The sequence below is a fragment of the Colobus angolensis genome, unplaced genomic scaffold, assembly GCF_000951035.1.
Source record: "Colobus angolensis palliatus isolate OR3802 unplaced genomic scaffold, Cang.pa_1.0 Scaffold624, whole genome shotgun sequence".
NCBI classification, from domain to species: domain Eukaryota; kingdom Metazoa; phylum Chordata; class Mammalia; order Primates; family Cercopithecidae; genus Colobus; species Colobus angolensis.
Window position 1 is genome coordinate 295560 of NW_012119866.1, and position 22404 is coordinate 317963.

At 39.9% G+C, this 22404-nt stretch overlaps 1 protein-coding gene and 1 pseudogene across 2 annotated transcripts in view; both read right to left on the reverse strand.

Moving 5' to 3' along the window:
* LOC105527441 overlaps positions 1-21576 on the reverse strand; it is a 95047-nt pseudogene extending 73471 nt beyond the window's left edge. Inside the window, exon 1 of the transcript XR_001004228.1 lies at positions 21487-21576. The product of XR_001004228.1 is annotated as a putative G antigen family E member 3 (transcript). The remainder of the gene's footprint in view (positions 1-21486) is intronic.
* Positions 11156-21537, reverse strand: PAGE5 (P antigen family, member 5 (prostate associated)). Its single transcript, XM_011963775.1, has 5 exons — positions 21297-21537; positions 20486-20577; positions 20069-20177; positions 19204-19329; positions 11156-11307 (listed from the first exon to the last, which is right to left on the reverse strand). The coding sequence occupies exons 1-5, from the start codon at positions 21346-21348 to the stop codon at positions 11156-11158; spliced, it is 531 nt and encodes a 176-aa protein (XP_011819165.1). The 5' UTR covers positions 21349-21537.
* Positions 21577-22404: the final 828 nt, after the last annotated feature.

Below are 22404 nucleotides of genomic sequence, written 5' to 3' on the forward strand. Positions count from 1 at the left end.
AAACCTGCACGTTATGCACATGTACCCTAGAACTTAAAGTATAATAAAAAAAAAAAAAGTCCATACTAACAAAAGCAATCTAGAGATTCAATGCAATCTCTATCAAAATACCACTGACATTCTTCAAAGAAATGGAAAAAACAATTCTAAAATTTATGTAAAACTACAAAAGACCCAGAATAGCCAAAGCTATCCTAAGAAAAAGAACAAAACTGGAGGAATCACATTACCTGGCTTCAAATTATGTAACAGGGCTATAGTAACCAAAACAACATGGTGCGGGCATAAAAACACACACATAGAGCAATGGCTATGTAACAGAATATAGAACCCAGAAGCAAATCTACACATCTACAGTGGAGTCACTTTCAACAAAGGTGCCAAGAACATGCACTGGGGAAAAGACAGTCTCTTCAATAAGTTGTGCTGGGAAAACTAGATATCCATATGCAGAACAAAATATGAAACTTATACCCCTATCTTTTGCCATATACAAAAATCGAATCAAAAGGGATTAAAGACTTACAACTAAGACTTTAAAGTATGAAACTATTACAAGAAAACATAAGGAAATATCTCTAGGATGTTGGTCTGGATGAACACTTCTTGAGCAATACCCCACAAACACAGTAACCAAAGCAAACATGGACAAATGGGATCCCATTAAGTTAAAAAAAATTCTGCACAGTAAAGGATACAATCAATAAAGTGAGAAGACAACCCACAGAATAGGAGAAAACTAAATATCTGCAAACAGCTCATCTGACAAGGGATAACCATAATATACAAGGAGCTCAAACAACTTTATGGGAAAAAATTTAATAATCCAACCAAAAATGATTTGAATAGACATTTTTTAAAAGAAGACATACAAATGGCAAACAGGCACACGAAAAGGTGCTCAACATCATTGATCACCAGACAAATCCAAATAAAAAGTACAATGAGTTATCATCTCACCCCACTTAAAATGGCTAATATCCAAAAGACAGGCAATAACAAATACTGGAGAGAATGTGAAGAAAAGGGAACGCTTATACACTGTTGGTGGGAATATAAACTGGTGCAAGTACTATGGAGAAGAGTTTGGCGGTTCCTCAAAAAAGTAAAAGTAGGCCAGGTGCGGTGGCTCACACCTGTAATTCCAGCACTTTGGGAGGCTGAGGTGGGTGGATCACAGGGTCAGGAGTTCAAGATCAGCCTGGCCAAGATGGTGAAACTCCGACTCTACTAAAAATACAAAAAAAAAAAATTAGCTGGGTATGGTAGTGGGTGCCTGAAACCCCAGATACTCGGGAGGCTGAGGCAGAGAATTGCTTAAACCCAGGAGGTGAAGAATGCAGTGAGCCGAGATTGTGCCACTGCACTCCAGCCTGGAAGACACAGTGAAACTCCATCAAAGCAAACAAAAAACAAAACAAACAAACAAACAAAACACTAAAAATAGAGCTACCATATGATCTAGCAATCCCACTGCTGGAAATATACCCAAAAGAAAGGAAATCAGTACATGGAGGGAATAGCTACACTTGCATGTTTGCTGCAGCATTGTTCACAATAGCTAAGATTTGGAAGTAATCTGCGTCCATCAACAGATAAATGGATTTTAAAAATGTGGCCATCCAGGCAAGATGACCAAATATGAATAGCTCTGGTCTACAGTTCCCAGCAAGACCAACAGACCAATGCACAAGGCAGGTGATTTCTGCATTTCCAACTGAGGTACCCAGCTCATCTCATTGGGACTGGTTAGACAGTGGATGCAGCCCATGGAGAGCAAGCAGAAGTAGGGTGGGGCATTGCCTCACCTGGGAAGCACAAGGGGTTGGGGAACTCCCTCCCCTAGCCAAGGGAAGCCATGAGGGACTGTGCTGTGAGGGACAGAGCTATCTGGCCCCGATACTATGTTTTTCCCAGTCTTCACAACCCACAGACCAGGAGATTCCCTTGGGTGCCTACACCACCAGGGCCTTGGGTTTCAAGCACAAAGCTGGGCAGCCATTTGGGCAGACACCGAGCTAGCTGCAGGAGTTATTTTTTTGTACCCCAGTGTTGGCTGGAACACCAGCAAGACAGAACCGTTCACTCCCCTAGAAAGGGGGCTGAAGCCAGGGAGCTGAGTGGTCTTGTGCAGTGGATCCCACCTCCCACCTTATTGATCTTAGCCCAACAAGCTAAGATCCACTGGCTTGAAATTCTCGCTGCCGGCACAGCAGTCTGAAGTCGACCTGGGACACTCAAGCTTGGTTGGGAGAGGGGCATCCATCATTACTGAGGCTTCAGTAAGCAGTTTTCCCCTCACAGTGTAAAGCCACCAGGAAGTTTGGACTGAGCAAAGCCCACCACAGTGGGGTGCAAAGACCCTGTAGGCAGGCTGCCTCTCTAGATTCCTCCTCTCTGGGCAGAGCATCTCTGAAAGAAAGGCAGCAGCCCAAGTCAGGGGCTTATAGATAAAACTCCTATCTCCCTGGGATAGAGCACCTGAGGGAAGGGGTGGCTGTGGGCACAGCTTCAGCAGCCTTAAACGTTCCTGCCTGCCAGCTCTGAAGAGAGCAGCAGATCTCCCAGCACAGCACTCGAGCTCTGCTGAGGGACAGACAGCCTCCTCAAGTGGGTCCCTGATCCCCGTGCCTCCTGACTGGGAGAGCCCTCCCAGCAGGGGTCAAGAGACACTTCAAACAGGAAAGCAAACTAACACAGGAACAGAAAACCAAACACCACATGTTCTCACTCATAAGTGGGAGTTGAACAATGAGAACACATGAACACAGGGAGGGAAACATCACACACTGGGGCCTGTCCTGGGGTGGGGGACAAGGAGAGGGAGAGCATTAGGACAAATACCTAATGCATGTGGGGCTTAAAACCTAGATGATGGGTTGATGGGTGCAGCAAACCGCCATGGCACACGTATACCTATGTAACAAACCTGCACGTTCTGCACATGTATCCCATAACTTAAAGTATAATTTAAAAAAAGAAAAGAAAATCAATTAAGCTAAAAGCTATTCCTTGGAAAGATTGACAAAATTAATAAAACTCCAGCTAGAGTAATTTCCTCAAAGAAACAAAAAACCTAGAGGTAATAAATTATCAGTATCATAAATGTAGTAGGGAAGGCATCTCAATAGACTTGGCAGACATTAAACTATAAAAAAGGGATAATACAAACACTTTTATGCCTATAAATTCAACAACTTCAATAAAACTAAAAACAAATCCTTAAAAGACACAGTATTATCAAGGCTCACAAGAAAAAAAACCTCAGAATACCCAGATCTACTAAATTATTTGAATCCATATTTTTTTAATTTCAAGTTTTATTTTAGATGCAACAGGTACATGTGCAGATTTGTTACATGGGAATATTGCATGATGCTCACATTTGGAGTAGGGTTTCTGTCACCTGGTAGTGAGCACAGTATTCAATACATACTTTTTTACACCCAACCCCACCCTTTTGTAGTCCACAGTGTCTATTGTTCCCGTACTTATGATGATGTGTGCTCAATGCTTAGCTACCACTTATAAATAAGAACATGCGGTGTTTGGTTTTCTGTTCTTGTGCTACTCTGCTTAGGATTATGGCCTCCAGATGCATCCATGTTGCTGTATAGGTGATATTTCATTCTTTATATAGTGCATAGTATTCCATGGTGTATATGTACCACATTTTCTTTATCCAATCTACCATTGAGGAGCACCCAGGTTGATTTCATGTCTTTGCTATTGTAAATAGTGCAGTGATGAATATATGAATGCATGTATCTTTTCGATATGATGATTTATTTTCTATAGGGTATATATCAAGTAATGGAATTCCTGGGTCAAATGGTAGTTCTGTTTTAATTTCTTTGAGAAATCTTCAGACTGCTTTCCACAATGGATGGTCTAATTTACAATCATACCAACATTGTATAAGCATTCCTTTTCTTTCAAAGCCTCATCAGTATCTTTGTTTGTTTTCAATTTTTAAAAAACAGCCATTCCAACTGGTGTGAGATGGTAGGTATATCATTGTGGTTTTGATTTGCATTTCTTTGATGATTAGTGATGCTGTGCATTTTTTCATGTTTGTTGGCCACTTGTGTGTCTTCTTTTGAGAATTATCTGTTCATGTTCTTTGCCCATTTTTAATGGGATTATTTGGTTTTTGTTTGTTAATTTCTTTAAGTTCCCTATAGATTCTGGATATTAGGCCTTTGTCAGATGCATAGTTTATAAATATCTTCTCTCATGCTGTAAGTTGTCTATTTGCTCTGTTGATAGTTTATTTTACGGCGCAAAAGATATTTACTTTAATTAGGTCCCACTCATCTATTTTTGTTTTTGTTGCAATTGTTTTTGGAGGCTCAGCCAAAAATTCTTTGCAAAAATCAGTGTTGAGTATTTCCTAGGTTGTCTTCCAGGATTTTTATAGTTTGAGGTCTTATATTTAAATCTTTAGTTCATTTTGAGTTAATTTTTGTATATGGTGAAAGATAGAAGTACAGCTTCAATATTCTGCATATGCCTAGTCAGTTATCCCAGCACCATTTATTAAATAAGGACTCTTTTCCCCATTGCTTGTTTTTGTAGACTTTGTCAAAGATCAAATGGTTGTAGGTGTGAGGCTATTTTACTGAGTTTTCTATTCTGTTCCATTAATCTATGTGTCTGTTTTTGTACAAGTACAATGCTGTTTTGGTTACTGTCACTTTATAGTACAGTTTGAAGTCAGTAGTGTGATGTCTCTGGCCTCTGGCTCTGTTCTTTTTGCTTAGAATTTTTTTGACTATTCAGGCTCTTTGTTTGTTACATAAGAATTTTAGAATACTTTTTAAAAATTCTGTGAAGAATATCGATAGTTTGTTAGCAGTAGCAATGAAACTGCAAATTGCTTTGGGAATTATGGCCACTTTTACAACATTGATTCTTCCAATCCATGAGCATGGAATGTTTTTCCATTTATTTGTGTCATCTCTGATTTCTTTCAGCAGTGTTTTTTTAGTTTTCCTTGTAGAGATCCTTCACCTCCTTGGTTAGCTGTATTCCTAGGTATTTCATTTTCTTTGTGGCTATTGTTAGTGGGATTGTGTTCTTGATTTCACTCTCAGCCTAGAAGCTGGTGTATAGAAATGCTACTGATATTTTGTACATTGAATTTGTATCCTGAAACTTTACGAAAGTCATTTATGAATCCTAGGAGCATTTTGGCAGAGTCTTTAGGATTTTCTTGGTATAGAATTATATTGTCACTGAAGATAAATAGTTTGACTTCTTTTCCTATTCAGATGCCTTTTCTTTCTTTCTCTTTCCTGATTGCTCTGTCTAGGACTTCCAGTATTTATGTTGAATAGGAGTAGAGAAAGTAGGCATCCTTGTCTTTTTCCAGTTCTCAGGAGGAATGTTTCAGCTTTTCCTCATTCAATATTACATTGGATGTAGGGTTGTCATAGATTGCTTTTATTATTTTGAGATATGTTCCTTTGATGCCTAGTACATTTATAGAATTTTTATCATGAAGTGATGTTGGATTTTATCAAACCTTTTTCTGCATCTATTGAGATGATCATATGGTTTTTGTTTTTAGTTCTGTTTATGTAGTGAATCGTATTTATTAATCTGCATATGTTGAACCAGCCTTGCATTCCAGGAATAAAGCCTACTTCATCATGGTGTATTAACTTTTTGATGTGCTGTTGCATTTGATTTCCTAGTATTTTGTTGAGGACTTTTGCATCTATGTTCATGAGGACTAATGGTCTGAATTTCTCTTTTTTCATTGTGTCTCTGCAAAATTTTGGTATCAGGCTGATGCTGGCTTCATAGAATGAGTGAGGGAGTTAACCCTCCTCCTCCTCGATTTTTTTGGGATAGTTTCAGTAGGATTGGTATCAGTTCTTCTTTGTACATCTGGTAGAATGTAACTGTCTACGTGATCCAGAGCATTTTTTAGTTGGTTGGTTCTTTATTGCTGATTTCATTTCAGAAGTTGATTTTTGTCTATTTAGGGTTTCAACCTCTTTCTGTGAATCCACATTTTTTGAAGTCCCAGCAAAATAATGTCAGGCATAAATGGCTTCTGTTAAATCCCTAAAGAAGAAATATTGACAATTCATCCAAACTCTTCAAGAAAATGGAACAGACAAAAATATTTCCTGTGATGATTAATATAGAGTGTCAAATTGATTAGACTGAAGGATGCAAAGTATTGTTCCTAGGCGTGTCTGTGAGGGTGTTGCCAAAGGAGGTTAACATTTGAGTCAGTGGACTGGGACAGACAGACACACCCTCAATCTGGGTGGGCACCATCTAATCAGCTGCCAGTGCAGCTAGAAAATAAAGCAGGCAGAAGAAGGTGGAAGGAGTGAACTTGCTGAGTCTTCCAGCCTTCATCTTTTTCCCATGCTGAATGTTTCCTGCCCTTAAACATCAGACTTCAAGTTCTTCAGCTTTTGTACTCAGACTTACATCAGTGGTTTGACAGGGGCTCTTGGGTCTTCAGCCACAGACTGAAGGCTGCACTGTTGGCTTCCCTATTTTTGAGATTTTTGGACTCAGACTGGCTTCCTTGCTCCTCAGCTTGCAGACAGATGGCCTATTGTGGGGTTTTACCTTGTGATTGTGTGAGTCAATACTCTTTAATAAGCTTTCCTTCCTATATACATCTATCCCATTAGTTCTGTCCCTCTAGAAAACCCTAATATGCTTCCCAACTAATTTTATGAATCCATCATTACTGTGATACTAAAACAATAAAAGACATTACAAATAAATGAAACTACACACAATATTTCTTAGGAATATGCACACAAAAATTCTCAAAAATATTGGCTAACTGAATCCAGCAATATATTAAAAATACAAAAATACAATGAGGAAATGAGACTTATACTGAAAATTCAGGGTTGGTTCATATTTGCATGTTATATGATAATCTCAGTAAATGAGAAAAGAAAGCATTTAATAAGATTCAACATCCATTAATATTAAAATCTCTCAACACCTAAAATGTGAAGAAAACTTTTTTAAAAAAAAAAACTGACAATACCAAGTACTACCTAGGATACAGTGTAACTAACACTCTTACACATTGCTGGTGGGAATGTAAAATGACACAGACACTTTGGAAAACAGTTTGCCAATTTCTAATAAACTGTCTTAGTCCATTCAGGTTGCTATAACAAAGTATCATAGAGTAGATGGCTTATAAACAACAGAAACTTACTTCTCACAGTTCTAGGGACTACAAGTCTGAGATTGGGATGCCAGGATGTTAGAGTTCTGGTCAAAGCTTTCTTCTGGGTTTCAGACAGTTGACTTCTGACCATAAACTCAGATGGTGGAAAGAGGGTAATAGAGCTCCCTAGGGTCCCTTTTATATGGGCACTAATCCCATTCATGAGGGTCCCACCCTCAATACCTAATTACCTCCCAAATATCCCATCTTTTAATACCATTCCATTGAGATTTCAACATATGAATTCAGTGGGGACACATTCAATTCATTGCATAGACTGAAATATACACTTGTTATATGATCTAGCAATCCTTCTCCTAGATATTTATTCAAAAAGGAGAAAACTTATGTCTCCAAAAATCTCACAGATAGATTTAGACCATTTTTGTGTTGCCATAATACCTGAGGCTGAGTTATTTATAATGAAAATAGGTTTAATTGGCCCACAGTTCTACAGGCTGCACAGGAAGCATGGTGCTAGCATCTGCTTCTGGGGAGGCCTCAGGAAACTTATAATCATGTTGGAAGGCAAAGAAGGAACAGGCATATCACATGGCAAGAGGGAGCAAGAGAACAAAGTGGGGAGATCCTGGACTGTTAAATAACCACATCTTGTATGAACTGAGTGAGAACTTGCTTATCACCAAGGGGGCAAGGGGGATAAGTGTTAAACAATCCATGAGGCATCTGCCTCAATGATCTAATCACCTCCCACCAGGGTCCACCTCCAACACTGGGAATCACATTTCAACATGAGATTTAGAGGGGATAAACATTAAAACCATATCATCCCCCCTCTAGCCCCTCAAATTTCACGTCCTTCTCACATTTCAAAATATAATCATGCCTTCACAATAGTCTCCCAAAGTCTTCACTCATTCCAGCATTAACTCAAAAGTCCCAAGTACCACGTTTCATCTGGAGATGAGTTCCTTCCACCTATGAGCCTGTGAGATAAAAAAAAAAAAAAAAAAATTTATTTACTCCCAAGATACAATGGTGGTACCAGGTATTGGGTATACATTCCCATACCAAAATGGGGAAATGGGACAAAAAAGGGGGCTACAGGCCCTAAGTAAGTCTGAAACCCAGCAGGGCAGTCATTAAATCTCAAAGCTTCAAAATAACCTCCTTTGACTCCATGTCCAGCATCCAGGACACACTGCTGCAAGTGGTGGGCTCCCAAAGCCTTAGATATCTCCACCCCTGTGGCTTGCAGGTTGCAGCTCCTGTGGCTATGTTAATGAGTTGGAGCTGAGTGCCTGAAGCTTTTCCAGGCTCAGCATGCAAGCTGCTGGTGGCTCTACCATTCTGGGGTCTGGAGGGTGGCAGTCTCCTTTACAGAACTCTACTAGGCAGTACTCTGGTGGGGATTCTGTGAGGGGAGGACTCTAACCCCACATTTCTCCTCTGCACTACCCTAGATTTCTGTGAGGGCTCTGTTTCTGTGGCAGGCTTCTGTCTAGGCAGCCAGACTTTCTTGTACATCCTCTGAAATTTAGAGGGAAGCTGCCAAGCTTCCTTCAGTCTTGTATCCTGTGTACCCACAGACTTAACACCACATGGAAACCACCAAGGCTTGTGGCACTTTGTGCTCTCCAAAACAGTGGTCTGAGCAGTATCTGAGGCTCTTTTCACTGAGGCTGGAGCTGGAGCAGCCAGGATGTAGGAAGCAGTGTCCTGAAGCTGCACAGGGCAGCAGGACCTGGGACCAGGCCAACAAATCATTCTTTCCTTCTAAGTCTCTGGGCCTGTGATGGCAGGAGTTGTCTCCAAGATCTCTGAAATGCCTTCAAGGCATTTTACCATTGTCTTGGACATTAGCACTTGGCTCCCTTTTAGCTATGTTAACCTCTCTAGCAAGTGGCTGCTCCACAGCCTGTTTATGTTATCTCCTGAAAAATGGTCTTTCCTCTTCTACTACATGGCCAGACTGTAAATTTTCCAAAGTTTTATGTTCTATTTCCCTTTTAAATATAAGTTCCAACTTTAAGTCATTTATTTGCTTTTGTATCTGATCATATGTTGTGAGAAAGAGTCAGGCCACATATTGAACACTTGGCTGCTTAGAAATTTCTTCCACCAGATACCCTAAGTCATCACTTTTAAGTTCGAACTTCCACAAATCCCTATAGCATAGACACAATGTAGCCAAGTTTTCTGCTAGGGTGTAACAAGGGTGACCTTTGATCCGCTTCCCAATAACGTCCTCATTTTCATCTAAGGCGTTATCAGCCTGGCCTTCACTGTGCATATTTCTATCAGCATTTTGGTTACAATCACTTAACAAATATCTAAGAAGTTCTGAATGTTCCCTTGTCCTCTTGTCTTCTTCTGAGACCTACAAACACTTCCGACCTCTGCCCATTACCCAGTTCCAAAGCCACTTCTACATTTTCAGTTATCTTTATGGCAATGCCCCACTCCCCCCCCCAATTTTCTGTGTTAGGCCATTTTTACATTGCTATAAAGAAATGCCTGAGGTTGGGTAATTTATAAAGGAAGGAGGTTTAATTGGCCCATGGTTCTGCAGGCTATACAGAAAGCCTGGTGCCCACATCTGCTTCCAGGGAAGGTTCAGGAAGCTTACAATCATGGCAGAAGGCAAAGAGAGAGCAGGCATAACACATGGTGAGAGGCATCAATAGAGTGAGTGGGAGGAGGTCCCAGACTTTTAAACAATCATATCTCGTGTGAACTGAACAAGAACTCACTTATCACCAAAGGGATGGTGCTAAACAATTCAGGAGGGATCTGCCTCCATGATCCAATCACCTCCCATCATAGCCCATCTCCAATACTGGGAATCACATTTCAACATGAGATTTGGAGGAGACAAATATTCAAACCATGTTATGGATCTTTACAGTGGTTTTATCTCCAAGAAAGGAAACAAATAAAGTGTCCTTCAATTTGTCCTTTAATCAAATAGTGTTAAATTCATACAGAGAAATACTACTCATCAATAAAGGGGAACAAAGTACTGATAGACAGCATGAATGAATCTCATGCTGGATAGCGAAAAGTAAAAGAAATGTAAAAGAAGCCAGGTGTGAAAAATTAAATACTCTATAATTTTATTTATATGATTCTACAAAAGGTCAAACTATAGTGTTGGAAAACAGATCAGTGGTTGTCAGTGGATAGAGACAGAGGAAGAGGTTCACTTAAAAAGGGCAGAAGACAAAATTTTGGAATCATAGAACTATTCTATAGCTTGATTGTGGTAGTACTTATATACTGCATGCATTTGTCAAAACTCAAACTGTAGAACAAAAAAGTGAATTTTTCTGTAATTGAATTATGCCTCAATACTAAAAATAATGTCATATAGTAAACTGAGGCACTACAAAGTAATTCAGATGTGACCCAGCTGATTGAACTATTGCACATCAAAGCATCTCATGCCAGCAAATCCATGGTATGCTTGGAACCACACAATCTTTATTCTGGAATAACTAAGAGTGTTGGATGGCATGTTCAGGAAGACAACATACCTCAGTCGGGTTACCCTGCAGGAACAGGTTTCAGTATTCAAAGCTGAGGAGTCATTGGTAAAGGTTTGGCTTAAGAACTGTTGAATTAAGTGAAAAAAGCAGCAGTGGAAAATTAAACAATGGCTGTTACCAGTACCACCAAAGCAGACATTTTGTGAAGGAGGAGTCCCCCTTACACACAACTGCAGCAAATTCTTATCCTGTGAATCTTGGAATTTTAGGTACCTATGACTCTGATTGACCTGAGCTGTCTGGTACCAAGCAACATGGAGGGGCTACTGCCTCATCATTGGATTCTTAGCCTCGCGTTGCCCAACAAACACATCTGGTAATCTCTGGTCCTCCTGAGGTTTTGTTTCTCTGTGTCATAGACTAATTTGTATAATTACTTTCCTCACCCACAGAAGACGATCTCAGCAGCTGAAATAAATATCTCTTAGACCTCAAGGATCCCTGGCTGATGGAGGTTGAGGGGCTGACATCCATCTTCAGTATGGCTTCTGACCCAGCCACACAGTTCCTCACAAAAGTCTATGATCCAAAGCTTGAGCAACAGGAAAACATTTTCAATCACCTTTAATGGGTAGACTTGAGAATAAACAGACCAGACTTTATGGGTTTATCTTTCTCTGTGGAGAAAACAATAATCTCTCCATCTTCACTCATTGCCCAAGTTTTCTGTCTTCCCTTTGAGTGCTTCCATACCCAAATTTCTGGATCAAAGACAGTCATCAGATGACTTGGAGAGAACAGCAGAAATCAGTTTTCCCTGAGTTTCAGCGTGCCCCAAATTGAACTTAGTTCATTCAAAGCACTCCAACCAAAGTCAGTACAACTTAAGAATCCCTACTCCCTATGGGCTATCTTTTATCCTTTTCAAAAAAAAATTTAGGTTGTTGTCAAAGTTGGTGGCGGGGTGGGGTGGGGGGAGTGTAGCAGTGCTTGCAAGTCTATGGGCAACATACAACTCCTACAACTCCAGTGCTGTGTACATCCTTCCATAGTAGAGGAAAAAAATGAGTATCCAATATGTTTTAGGAAGTTGCCTTCACTTTAGTATCAACAGGAGAGCTCAATTGGTTAAGCTGTATACTTACATTTCAGCTATCAATTAAGAAAAAGTAGTTTTAAAGTCTCTTAGAAATTAGGTAGCAAATAAAAAAGCATTCAATGAAAGACAGAAATGAAACAATTTTAAAAGTTTTAATAAAGGTGATATAGATTTAGATTAAGAAAATCTCTGGATACTGAGAAAAGAGAAAGAGGCAAAAGAAATTATCAGAGAAATAATGCAAAGAAGGCCGGGTGCGGTGGCTCACGCCTGTAATCGCAGCACTTTGGGAGGCCGAGGCGGGTGGATCATGAGGTCAGGAGTTCGAGACAGCCTGGCCAAGATGGTGAAACTCTGTCTCTACTAAAAATACAAAAATTAGCCGGGCATGATGGTGGGCGCCTATAATCCCAGCTACTCGGGAGACTGAGGCAGAGAATTGCTTGAACCCAGGAGGCGGAAGTTGCAGTGAGTCGAGATCACGCCACTGCACTCCAGCCCGGGCCACAGAGAGAGACTCCATCTCAAAAATTTTACAAAAAGCAAAGAAATGCCCCCAAAGAAAGAAGGGCATGATTATCCAGCACAAGAGAAGAGTCTCAGACAAAAGTGTTTCACTGTACACTTTCATAATACCAAGAATAAATATAAATAGTAAATCCTTAAAACATACACACACACACTCTCTCTCTCTCTCTCACACACACACACACACACAAGACATCCAACCCAATAAAATATGTCCAACGCATTTGAGCAGAGAATACATATGTATGACAAATGAACACCTGAAAATGTGTTCAACATATTACAATGCAAATTAAAAGCAGGAGTATATACCACTACACAACTATTAGAATGACCAGAATTCAAACAATTGACTATACCAAGAGTTCATGATGGCATGGAACAACTATAGCCCTCATTTACTGCTAGTGGGAATGCAAAGTGGCACAGTCCACTTTGAAAAATATTTCACCTGCTTGGCAATAAAGTTCTACAACTGCAAATGAATTCAAGAAAAATAATTTATGGGAAAAGCAAAACAAACTATACATAGCATGTGAATGTTAATTAAAACATAAAACAGTATTAAGAACAAAAAGATTATTTAGATTGGTGCAAAAGTAACTGCAGTTTTTCCCATTATTTTTCATTACTTTTAATAGCAAAAACTGCAATTACTTTTGCACCAACCTAATATAATAAAAGGTGCACATGAACTGAAAGGACTGAAAACTGGCTGTTCCACTGGCTAAAGATTTGAACTTGAATAAGATACTTACCTTCTCTGATCCTCAGTTACTTCATCTATAAAATAGAGATGATTAAGTGGAGAGATTTATATTTTTTATGAAAAGGGGAATAACGAACAGAGATTAAAAGTTATTTACACTGAAACTACCTAGAGCACACACATCATCCCCTGGCAGAAGCTCCTCCCAACCACTCGGGTTTACACGGCCTGCTTCTGTGTTCTGAGCATCCCCTGGCTCATCCCTGTCATTGCTTGTTTTACATTTGTATTGTCATAATCTTCTGAATGACTGTCTATTCATTAGACTCTGAGCTCTAAGAACTCTTATCTTGCATGAAACATTCCTATGTCTTTAGCATCTTTCTAGACCAATGCCCAGAGCCTGATTCCCAGGTTATCAGACAAGTTTTGGTTTGTCTACATGTTTGTAATATATGCTACTCACTTAACCAAATATGCCATTATTAAACCAGCAATTTGCTTACTGTGAATAATACATTGCAAATGACAAATCACAGGAACTATCTTTCCAAACTTCTGTTCTCTTACACAGGGCTTTGTGGCCTTCATCCCACACTTTGTCTGAAAGTGGCTAGTACTGTCGCATTTCCTACTTTTATATTCATAACAAATCTTGGACATCCTGGTCAGATTTTCCCTCAGTTAAGGGCTGTATTGGGCAATTCACTGATCTTCTCATATACAACGGGGCTGAAAAACAGACCAGTCTATCAGTATTTTTTTGAATCAAGACTGCCTATCTGGTTATTTTAGTATTTATAAGTGTAAGGCATAAATGTCACTCAACCTTATGGCAAAAATAATCAAGAATATAAACCCAGTAATCAATGGATATGGGAAGTCCAATCTAGTGATTTTACTCTCACAATCACTCTTTTCCCTTTGACTCTTGATTCTAGGCTATGGTATTCACTGTTTTGTTGTTGTTTTATGGGCCCCTTGCCTGTGTTCCTCTTACTCTTCAACTGCTTTTCTATTTATGTGACTTTCTCCAACTAGAGTGTGGTATCCCTCATGGCAAGTACTTTTCAATTCCAGCATCCCAAATACTTCCTTAATATGGCAGGCATTAGTGCATGTCTATCATAATGACCCTGGCAATGGAAAGCATCTCCCTCACTTTGGAGTCATTATTGTGGATGTTATGTTTGAAGGTCCCACACATACAGCCTTTTGTTTTGTGCCAAACCCTGTAGGGGAACGACTCTGCTATGGTGCCCTGGAAACTCTGCATCTCGCCACATAGGCCCTGGTATACAAGCTTAACTGCAGTCTGAGCTGAGTCTTGGCAGAATACCCAGTGGTTCCTCTTGGCACAAGGAAAGCAAAGCAGCACAGTAAGTGGCTGCAATTAGGCAGTTTCTCACCTACCTCCCTATATTGCGGGAGCCTGACACAAGGCCATTATGCTTCCATCTCCCTAGTTTCAGTTGGGCACAGGATGTTCCTTCTTGCCCCAAATTAGGGTACAGTTGTGGGCTACAAAACTGCCTACTATCGTAGGGTATGGCTATGGGCTCATCACCGGCAGACAGACCTACCACCTAGGCTCTCTGTCACCAAGCACGTCTGATTCAGTGTCATACTGTAGCACTAGGGACACAGGGAGCTAACACAATTTGATCTTGCTTTTTCTTTCTCTGTAAGTTAATAAAATGTTTGGATCCATCAAGCTCATTGTCACCTTACAAGTTAAATCGATGTAAGTGTGACGAGCCAACCTAATAATACCAGTAGTGATACTTGGGTCTGTTTGACACTGCAGTGCTGCTTAGGAACAGCTTGACCACTTGACAGACTCTGGTAATGAGTTGTATGGTGTTGCATAACCAGAATATTGACTTACTTTCCTTGGCATCACACACCTCAAGGGACAGAGTTTTCAGCACACAGCAATATTTGTGGCAGATTTTGTCAGGTATGGGTAACTTGCAAACCAACTTTAGAATTGATGCCATGTCTGATGCCAACTACATCATTCAATGAATATATTCAATTTAAGAAAGAAAAAGGCAGTAAGGAAAAAAAGAAAATGAAAATTCAAATCAGTTTAACTCAAATTCATCAAAAAAGTTAATTTAATATCCCCTACTTGAAATTCAAAAGCCGTATTGCTTGCTAGAAGTGTAATTGTAAAGGTTAAAAAAAATGTAAAGAAGAAAATTTTAATGAAAAAATGTAATCTAACTAATGAACCAAATCTATTTACACTGTAATATCTACCCATATATGTTTGCTCACTTATTCATAATGGCAGTAATTTAGTATACACATTAAAATTTCTGTTTTAGAAATATGGAAGCAGATCCAAATTAAGTATGTTTTCCAGCCAGGATGTTTCAGAACCAGGACAGAAACCCACGGCTGTTTCATGCCTTGGCCAAAAAGAGACAGTATAGATATGACTCAAGAATCTTTGCCTCAGCCTATGAACCTCGCACATATTTTGTGGCAAATTGGGATACCTCTAAATTTAGGCTCATTTTTTATTTGGACCATAGATTTTAAATATTTTTGGATCAAAGAAATATACTTAAACCTCTGTCGAGGTAGAAATAATTGACCTATATAATCCCCTGCCATTCCCTAAGCACTGTGCACTCTGAATGAAGTCCTTGTCCTTTGTTGAAGAACTGTTTTATTGGGTTGTTAATATGACAATGGGGGCCCAGAGATGTAATGTAGAAACTTTTCAATGTAATTCACCACATAAACCAATTAATAAAGAAAAAATCCAGCTGGGCGCCATGACTCATGCCTGTAATCCCAGTACTTTGGGAGGCCGAGGCAGATGGATCATGAAGTCAGGAGTTCAAGACCAGCCTGGCCAAGATGGTGAAACCCCATCTCTACTAAAAATACAAAAATCAGCCGGGCGCAGTGGCGGGCGCCTATATCCCAGTTACTTGAGAGGCTGAGGCAGAAGAATTGCTGGAACCCAGGAGGCAGAGGTTGCAGTGAGCTGAGATTGTACCACTGTACTACAGCCCGGGTGACAGAGTGAGACCCTGTCAAAAAAGAAAAAAACTACCTATGATCATCTGAATAGATGCACTACAAGCGTTTGATAAAATTCGACATATACTGAAGATAACTGCTCTTAGTAAACCAGGAATAGAACTTGTTTACTCTGATAAGCAGCACCTATAAGAAAAGTACACTATCCATTATGGTGAAATGTGGAAAATGATCTGTTTCTGATCAGAAACAAGACAAGAATGTCTACAGCCACCAACTGTATTCAAATTATACTGGGAAATTCTGTCCACTACCATAAATGAGAAAAGTAAATAAAAGGAATAATGTTAAAAATGGCAAAAAAAATCCTGTTATTATTAAAAGATTACACAATTGTGTATGTTAAAAATCCAAAAGGATATAGAGGTAAACTTTTCAAATTAATAAGCATAGTTAGAAAGGCTGCAGGACAGAAAATCAATGTACCAACATGTTCTCTCTTTATACCATCTCAAACACAGGATTTAAACTTTCATAAAAGATGCAATTCTCAAGAGTATTAAGAATCTAGAAATAGTTCTTTGTAGGTTCTGGATATTAGCCCTTCGTCAGATGAGTAGATTGCAAAAGTTTTCTCCCATTCTGCAGGTTGCCTGTTCACTCTGATGGTAGTTTCTTTTGCTGTGCAGAAGCTTTTTAGTTTAATCAGATCCCATTTGTCAATTTTGGCTTTTGTTGCCGTTGCTTTTGGTGTTTTAGACATGAAGTCCTTGCCCATGCCTATGTCCTGAATGGTATTACCTAGATTTTCTTCTAGGGTTTTTATGGTATTAGGTCTAACATTTAAGTCACTAATCCATCTTGAATTAATTTTCGTGTAAGGAGTAAGGAAAGGATCCAGTTTCAGCTTTCTACTTATGGCTAGCCAATTTTCCCAGCACCATTTATTAAATAGGGAATCCTTTCCCCATTTCTTGTTTCTCTCAGGTTTATCAAAGATGAGATGGCTGTAGATGTGTGGTATTGTTTCCGAGGACTCTGTTCTGTTCCATTGGTCCATATCTCTGTTTTGGTACTAGTACCATGCTGTTTTGGTTACTGTAGCCTTGTAGTATAGTTTGAAGTCAGGTAGCGTGATGCCTCCAGCTTTGTTCTTTGACTTAGGATTGTCTTGGCAATGCGGGCTCTATTTTGGTTCCATATGAACTTTAAAGCAGTTTTTTCCAATTCTGTGAAGAAACTCATTGGTAGCTTGATGGGGATGGCATTGAATCTATAAATTACCTTGGGCAGTATGGCCATTTTCACGATATTGATTCTTCCTATCCATGAGCATGGTATGTTCTTCCATTTGTTTGTGTCCTCTTTTATTTCACTGAGCAGTGGTTTGTAGTTCTCCTTGAAGAGGTCCTTTACATCCTTGTAAGTTGGATTCCTAGGTATTTTCTTCCCTTTGAAGCAATTGTGAATGGAAGTTCATTCCTAATTTGGCTCTCTATTTGTCTGTTACTGGTGTATAACAATGCTTGTGATTTTTGCACATTAATTTTGTATCCTGAGACTTTGCTGAAGTTGCTTATCAGCTTAAGGAGATTTTGGGCTGAGACGATGGGGTTTTCTAAATATACAATCATGTCATCTGCAAATAGGGACAACTTGACTTCTTCTTTTCCTAACTGAATACCCTTGATTTCTTTGTCTTGCCAATTGCTGTAGCCAGAACTTCCAACACTATGTTGAATAGGAGTGGTGAGAGAGGACATCCCTGTCTCGTGCCAGTTTTCAAAGGGAATTTTTCCAGTTTTTGCCCATTCAGTATGATATCAGCTGTGGGTTTGCAAATTTACAAGAAAAAAACAAACAACCCCATCAAAAAGTGGGCAAAGGATATGAACAGGCATTTCTCAAAAGAAGACATTCATACAGCCAACAGACACATGAAAAAATGCTCATCATCACTGGCCATCAGAGAAATGCAAATCAAAACCACAATGAGATACCATCTCACACCAGTTAGAATGGCAATCATTAAAAAGTCAGGAAACAACAGGTGCTGGAGAGGCTGTGGAGAAATAGGAACACTTTTACACTGTTGGTGGGATTGTAAACTAGTTCAACCAGTATGGAAAACAGTATGGTGATTCCTCAAGGATCTAGATCTAGATGTACCATATGACCCAGCCATCCCACTACTGGGTATATACCCAAAGGATTATAAATCATGCTGCTATAAAGACACATGCACACGTATGTTTATTGCAGCACTATTCACAATGGCAAAGACTTGGAATCAATCCAAATGTCCATCTGTGACAGACTGGATTAAGAAAATGTGGCACATATACACCATGGAATATTATGCAGCCATAAAAAAGGATGAGTTTGCATCCTTTGTAGGGACATGGATGCAGCTGGAAACCATCATTCTTAGCAAACTATCACAAGAACAGAAAACCAAACACCGCATTTTCTCACTCATAGGTGGGAACTGAACAATGAGATCACTTGGACTCGGGAAGGGGAATATCACACATCGGGGCCTATCATGGGGAGGGGGGAGGGGGGAGGGATTGCATTGGGAGTTAAGCCTGATGTAAATGACGAGTTGATGGGTGCAGCACACCAACATGGCACAAGTATACATATGTAACAAACCTGCACGTTATGCACATGTATCCTAGAACTTAAAGTATAATAATAAAAAAAAGAAAATTAAAAAAAAAGAAGATTTACTGAAAAAAAAGACACATGAAATCGTATATATTTATCACATACAATATGATGTTTTAAAATATATATACATTGTAAAATGGCTCAATCAAGCTAATTAATATATGCATTACTTCACATAGCTGTGAAGACACTCAAAATCTACTCTCATAGCATGTTTCATACCTTTAATATCGTAATTCAATTAGCTTTTACCCAATTTTTCTCTGTCTCTTGAAGTCCTGGCCTCAAGTGATCTTTCTGCCTCGGCCTCCCAAAGTGCGGGGATTGAAAGAATTAGCCACCAAACCTGGCCCTCTATCTCTGATAGTGTGTAAGGCAGCCATCTGGGGTCTGAGCTACCTTCAAAGAATCTTTAGATGTGAAGTATGATACTAAAGTAGCAGTAATTTTGCCTCTGTGTCACAAAAAATACAATATTATTAAAATAGAAGCCCTATAGTTTGCATCTTATTGAATAACATACCTGCTTCCAGCACTTCAGTGGGATCAATAGTGGGCAGAGTCCCCTCCCTGATATCAGAACCACCTCCAGGCTCATCCTCTATCTTAAGCAGAGCAAATTCCTGTTGAAAAGCTTCCAAATCAGGCCCTTAAAAATAAAAAGGTCATCAATCTATGAATTAAAATATGAACTATGAATGAGGAAATAATATTTATTCCCTCATCATTGTGAAATAAAAACCTGTAGGCTAATTATTTCAGGAGTCTATTGCCAGAAAAACAGGAAAGCAGAGATGTTCAAACACTGCACTTTCCTTTCCCAAGGTTGGCCCTAGACAACTTACTTGTAGCTTTTGTAGTCATTTGTTCTTATTCTGATCACACTCACTAAGTGACTTGTTTGAGTCAGTCTAACTAGACTATGAGCTTTAGGCAAAAATTTGGAACTAACATCTCCAGCACTTAGCATTACATAGCATAAGGAAGCATTAATAAATGTGTGTTAAAAAAATCTTACAAAAATACATGAGATGTCAGCAGATGGCAGACTAGGAAGCTGCAAGCTGCCATTTTTCCACAGAAACATAAAACAAAACAAAACAAAAAAAAGAAACTGGCTGAACAAACCATACAGGAGCTCTGGAAAACACTCAAAGGTTTACAGCAACTATGCAAATACCCAATCAATAAAAAGCTTCCATCAAAATGGTAGGAAAGTTTTGTGGCTTTTTATGTGTCTTTGTCCCACCACTCCCCACAGCAGCAGCAGGAAATGTTTAAGATTCCTTCCTAATGTTTTCTGGCCTCTTGTTACTGGTATGTCATAAAATATAATGCATAAATATACCTCCACCACCCATAAGCATTATTCTCCACTCTCCCTTCACCTTGAACAGCAGGTGCTCCTTCATTTTCGATCTCCCCACTAGGTGCAATACCCTGATTTTCAGTTGGTGCTTCCTCTTCTTGACGTTTTTCCTCAGTGGGCTGCTGGACCTAAAGGTGTAAGTGTGTGTGCGAATAAAAAGTCAACAATATAAACACACAAATGCATATGTGCATCAAATAATAAATCTAAAGACATTTTCCAATAGATATATATATATAGAGAGAGAGAGTAAAATGTCCATATCCACACAGGCAACACCAGAATATAATATTCCTGAACCAAAGTTGCCTTCATGAGATGCCATCATTATTTTTTATTAACATGGAACACCTGTGTCAGTGCAGGTACACTCGCTCAAAAATATTTTTTAAAATAAATTGTGTTAACAGAAAACATCAAATGTTAAAGGATTCACAATCACAGGTCCAACTGGCTGGGAAGACTCCCGATCATTTCCTCTTTCTGAGGATTGAGATCTTGTTCTTACATGCTCACTCATATTTCCCACTGAAAATAAAATATTGTTACTTGGAAAAAGTGTGTAAGAACTTAGCTATATATATGAACATTCCATGGCAAAATGGTGATTTGTATTTTGTTAATTTTAAAAATATTGTCAAAATAAGTCACAGAGCAATAAGTACTCATGCTTTCCAATCAAACTAAGGACAGATTTGTTTGTGTCATAGCCCAAGAGGCATAGAAATCACCTTAATGCCATAGCAAAACAGAGGACTTTTCTGAATGTTGCCTTCACAATTAGACTCTCCATCATGTAGACATTTAGGGAAAAAACGGGCAGAGAATTGAAACTGAAGTGACTGCTGCTTTCGTCCCACTGATATACTAGGGCCACCACCACCTCCTCCCCACCCCGCTTGATTCCAAAAAAATCAAGTTTTGTTGGAACGAACAGTCTCGCCCATTCCTTCCCATGAGGTACATGGCGGAGGTGAGAAGTTGCGACAGAGTGAAGGTTATGTTCCTCACGGGACACCTTTGCCAGGCACTCTACAGACCTCGGGGCCGCAGTCACCACCCTACAGCGTTCCCAGTTCCCAGCCCCCTTCCTTACCGACCACACTGTCCCTTCTTGCATCCCTAACGAGGAGTCCGGAAACTGTCCTCCCTCAGAGAGTTTCAGGCGTTTTCAGGACTCAGACACCTCTAACAGCACCCCCAGCACTCGCCCCATCTTCACGTGATCTACCCCCTCCATGGCCCACCTTCCTCCTTTGTTCCAGCCCAGCCACGATTACCGGCCAATGGTACCTGCATCGCGACCTGGGAGAAGCCGGACCACGAGGCCCTTTTCCCTCGAAGCCAGGGACCCTACCATGGGACCTGTCCTAACGCTGGCTCCTCCACACATTCACTCACAACTGAATTCCCAGGAAGACCACTCTGAGGACCTACCGGCTGAGTCTCGGTCAGTGAGAAAGAATAAAGATGGCGGAAAGAATGAAGCCACAACCTCTCCCTGCAGAGCTCTGCGTGGACAGAAGATGGGCAGAAGGTGGGCAGAAAAGCGCATGCGCAACAACACGCACAGCGACAGGTCTGTGCAGCATGTGCACTCGGTGGGGCATTTGCTATGTGAATAAAGTTTTCTTGCCTCTGTGGAGAACCTAAACCACAAGCTATCCTGACAACGAAAATGAACTTACAAAGCACTTTTCTTTTTCTCCTGCCCAACCTTTCTTTCACTTCCAATGGCATTGGAGAATATGAGCTCCAGGTTACTCTAAGGGAACGATGTGTTTCAGATAAATTCACCATCATATAAATAAATATTAAACATGTTAATACCCATTTTATATCTGCTTTCATAAATAATTTTCTTGCGCCTTCACGAGTTTGCTGTCATGCTTGCAATGATCTTACCCACTCCAGTACGATAAGACATTCATAGTTTTTGTTGCATGATTGTACATTCAAAATCATTAATCCCGGCCAGGCGTGGTGGCTCACGCCTGTAATATCAGCACTTAGGAGGCCGAGGTGGGCAGATCACGAGGTCAGGAGGTCGAGACAATCCTGGCTAACTTGATGAAACCCCATCTCTACTAAAAATTCAAAAAATTAGCCAGGCGTGTTGGCACGTGCCTGTAGTCCAGCTACTCGGGAGGCTGAGGCTGGAGAATTGCTCGAACCCAGGAGGCAGAAGTTGCAGTGAGCCGAGATCATGCCACTGCACTTCAGCCTGGGCAACAGAGTGAGACTCTGTCTCAAAAAAGAAAAAAAAAATGTAAAGAAGAAAATTTTAATGAAAAAATGTAATCTAACTAATGAACCAAATCTATTTACACTGTAATATCTACCCATATATGTTTG

Excerpts from the sequence above, each read along its gene's own strand:
- PAGE5 (XM_011963775.1), bottom strand. The coding sequence starts at position 21,348 with ATGCAGGTACCATTGGCCGGTAATCGTGGCTGGGCTGGAACAAAGGAG. Across the intron at positions 20,578-21,296 it reads GGCTGGAACAAAGGAGGAAG|TGGGAAATATGAGTGAGCAT; the intron begins GTGGGCCATGGA and ends TTTTATTTTCAG. Across the intron at positions 20,178-20,485 it reads AGCCAGTTGGACCTGTGATT|GTCCAGCAGCCCACTGAGGA; the intron begins GTGAATCCTTTA and ends TTACACCTTTAG.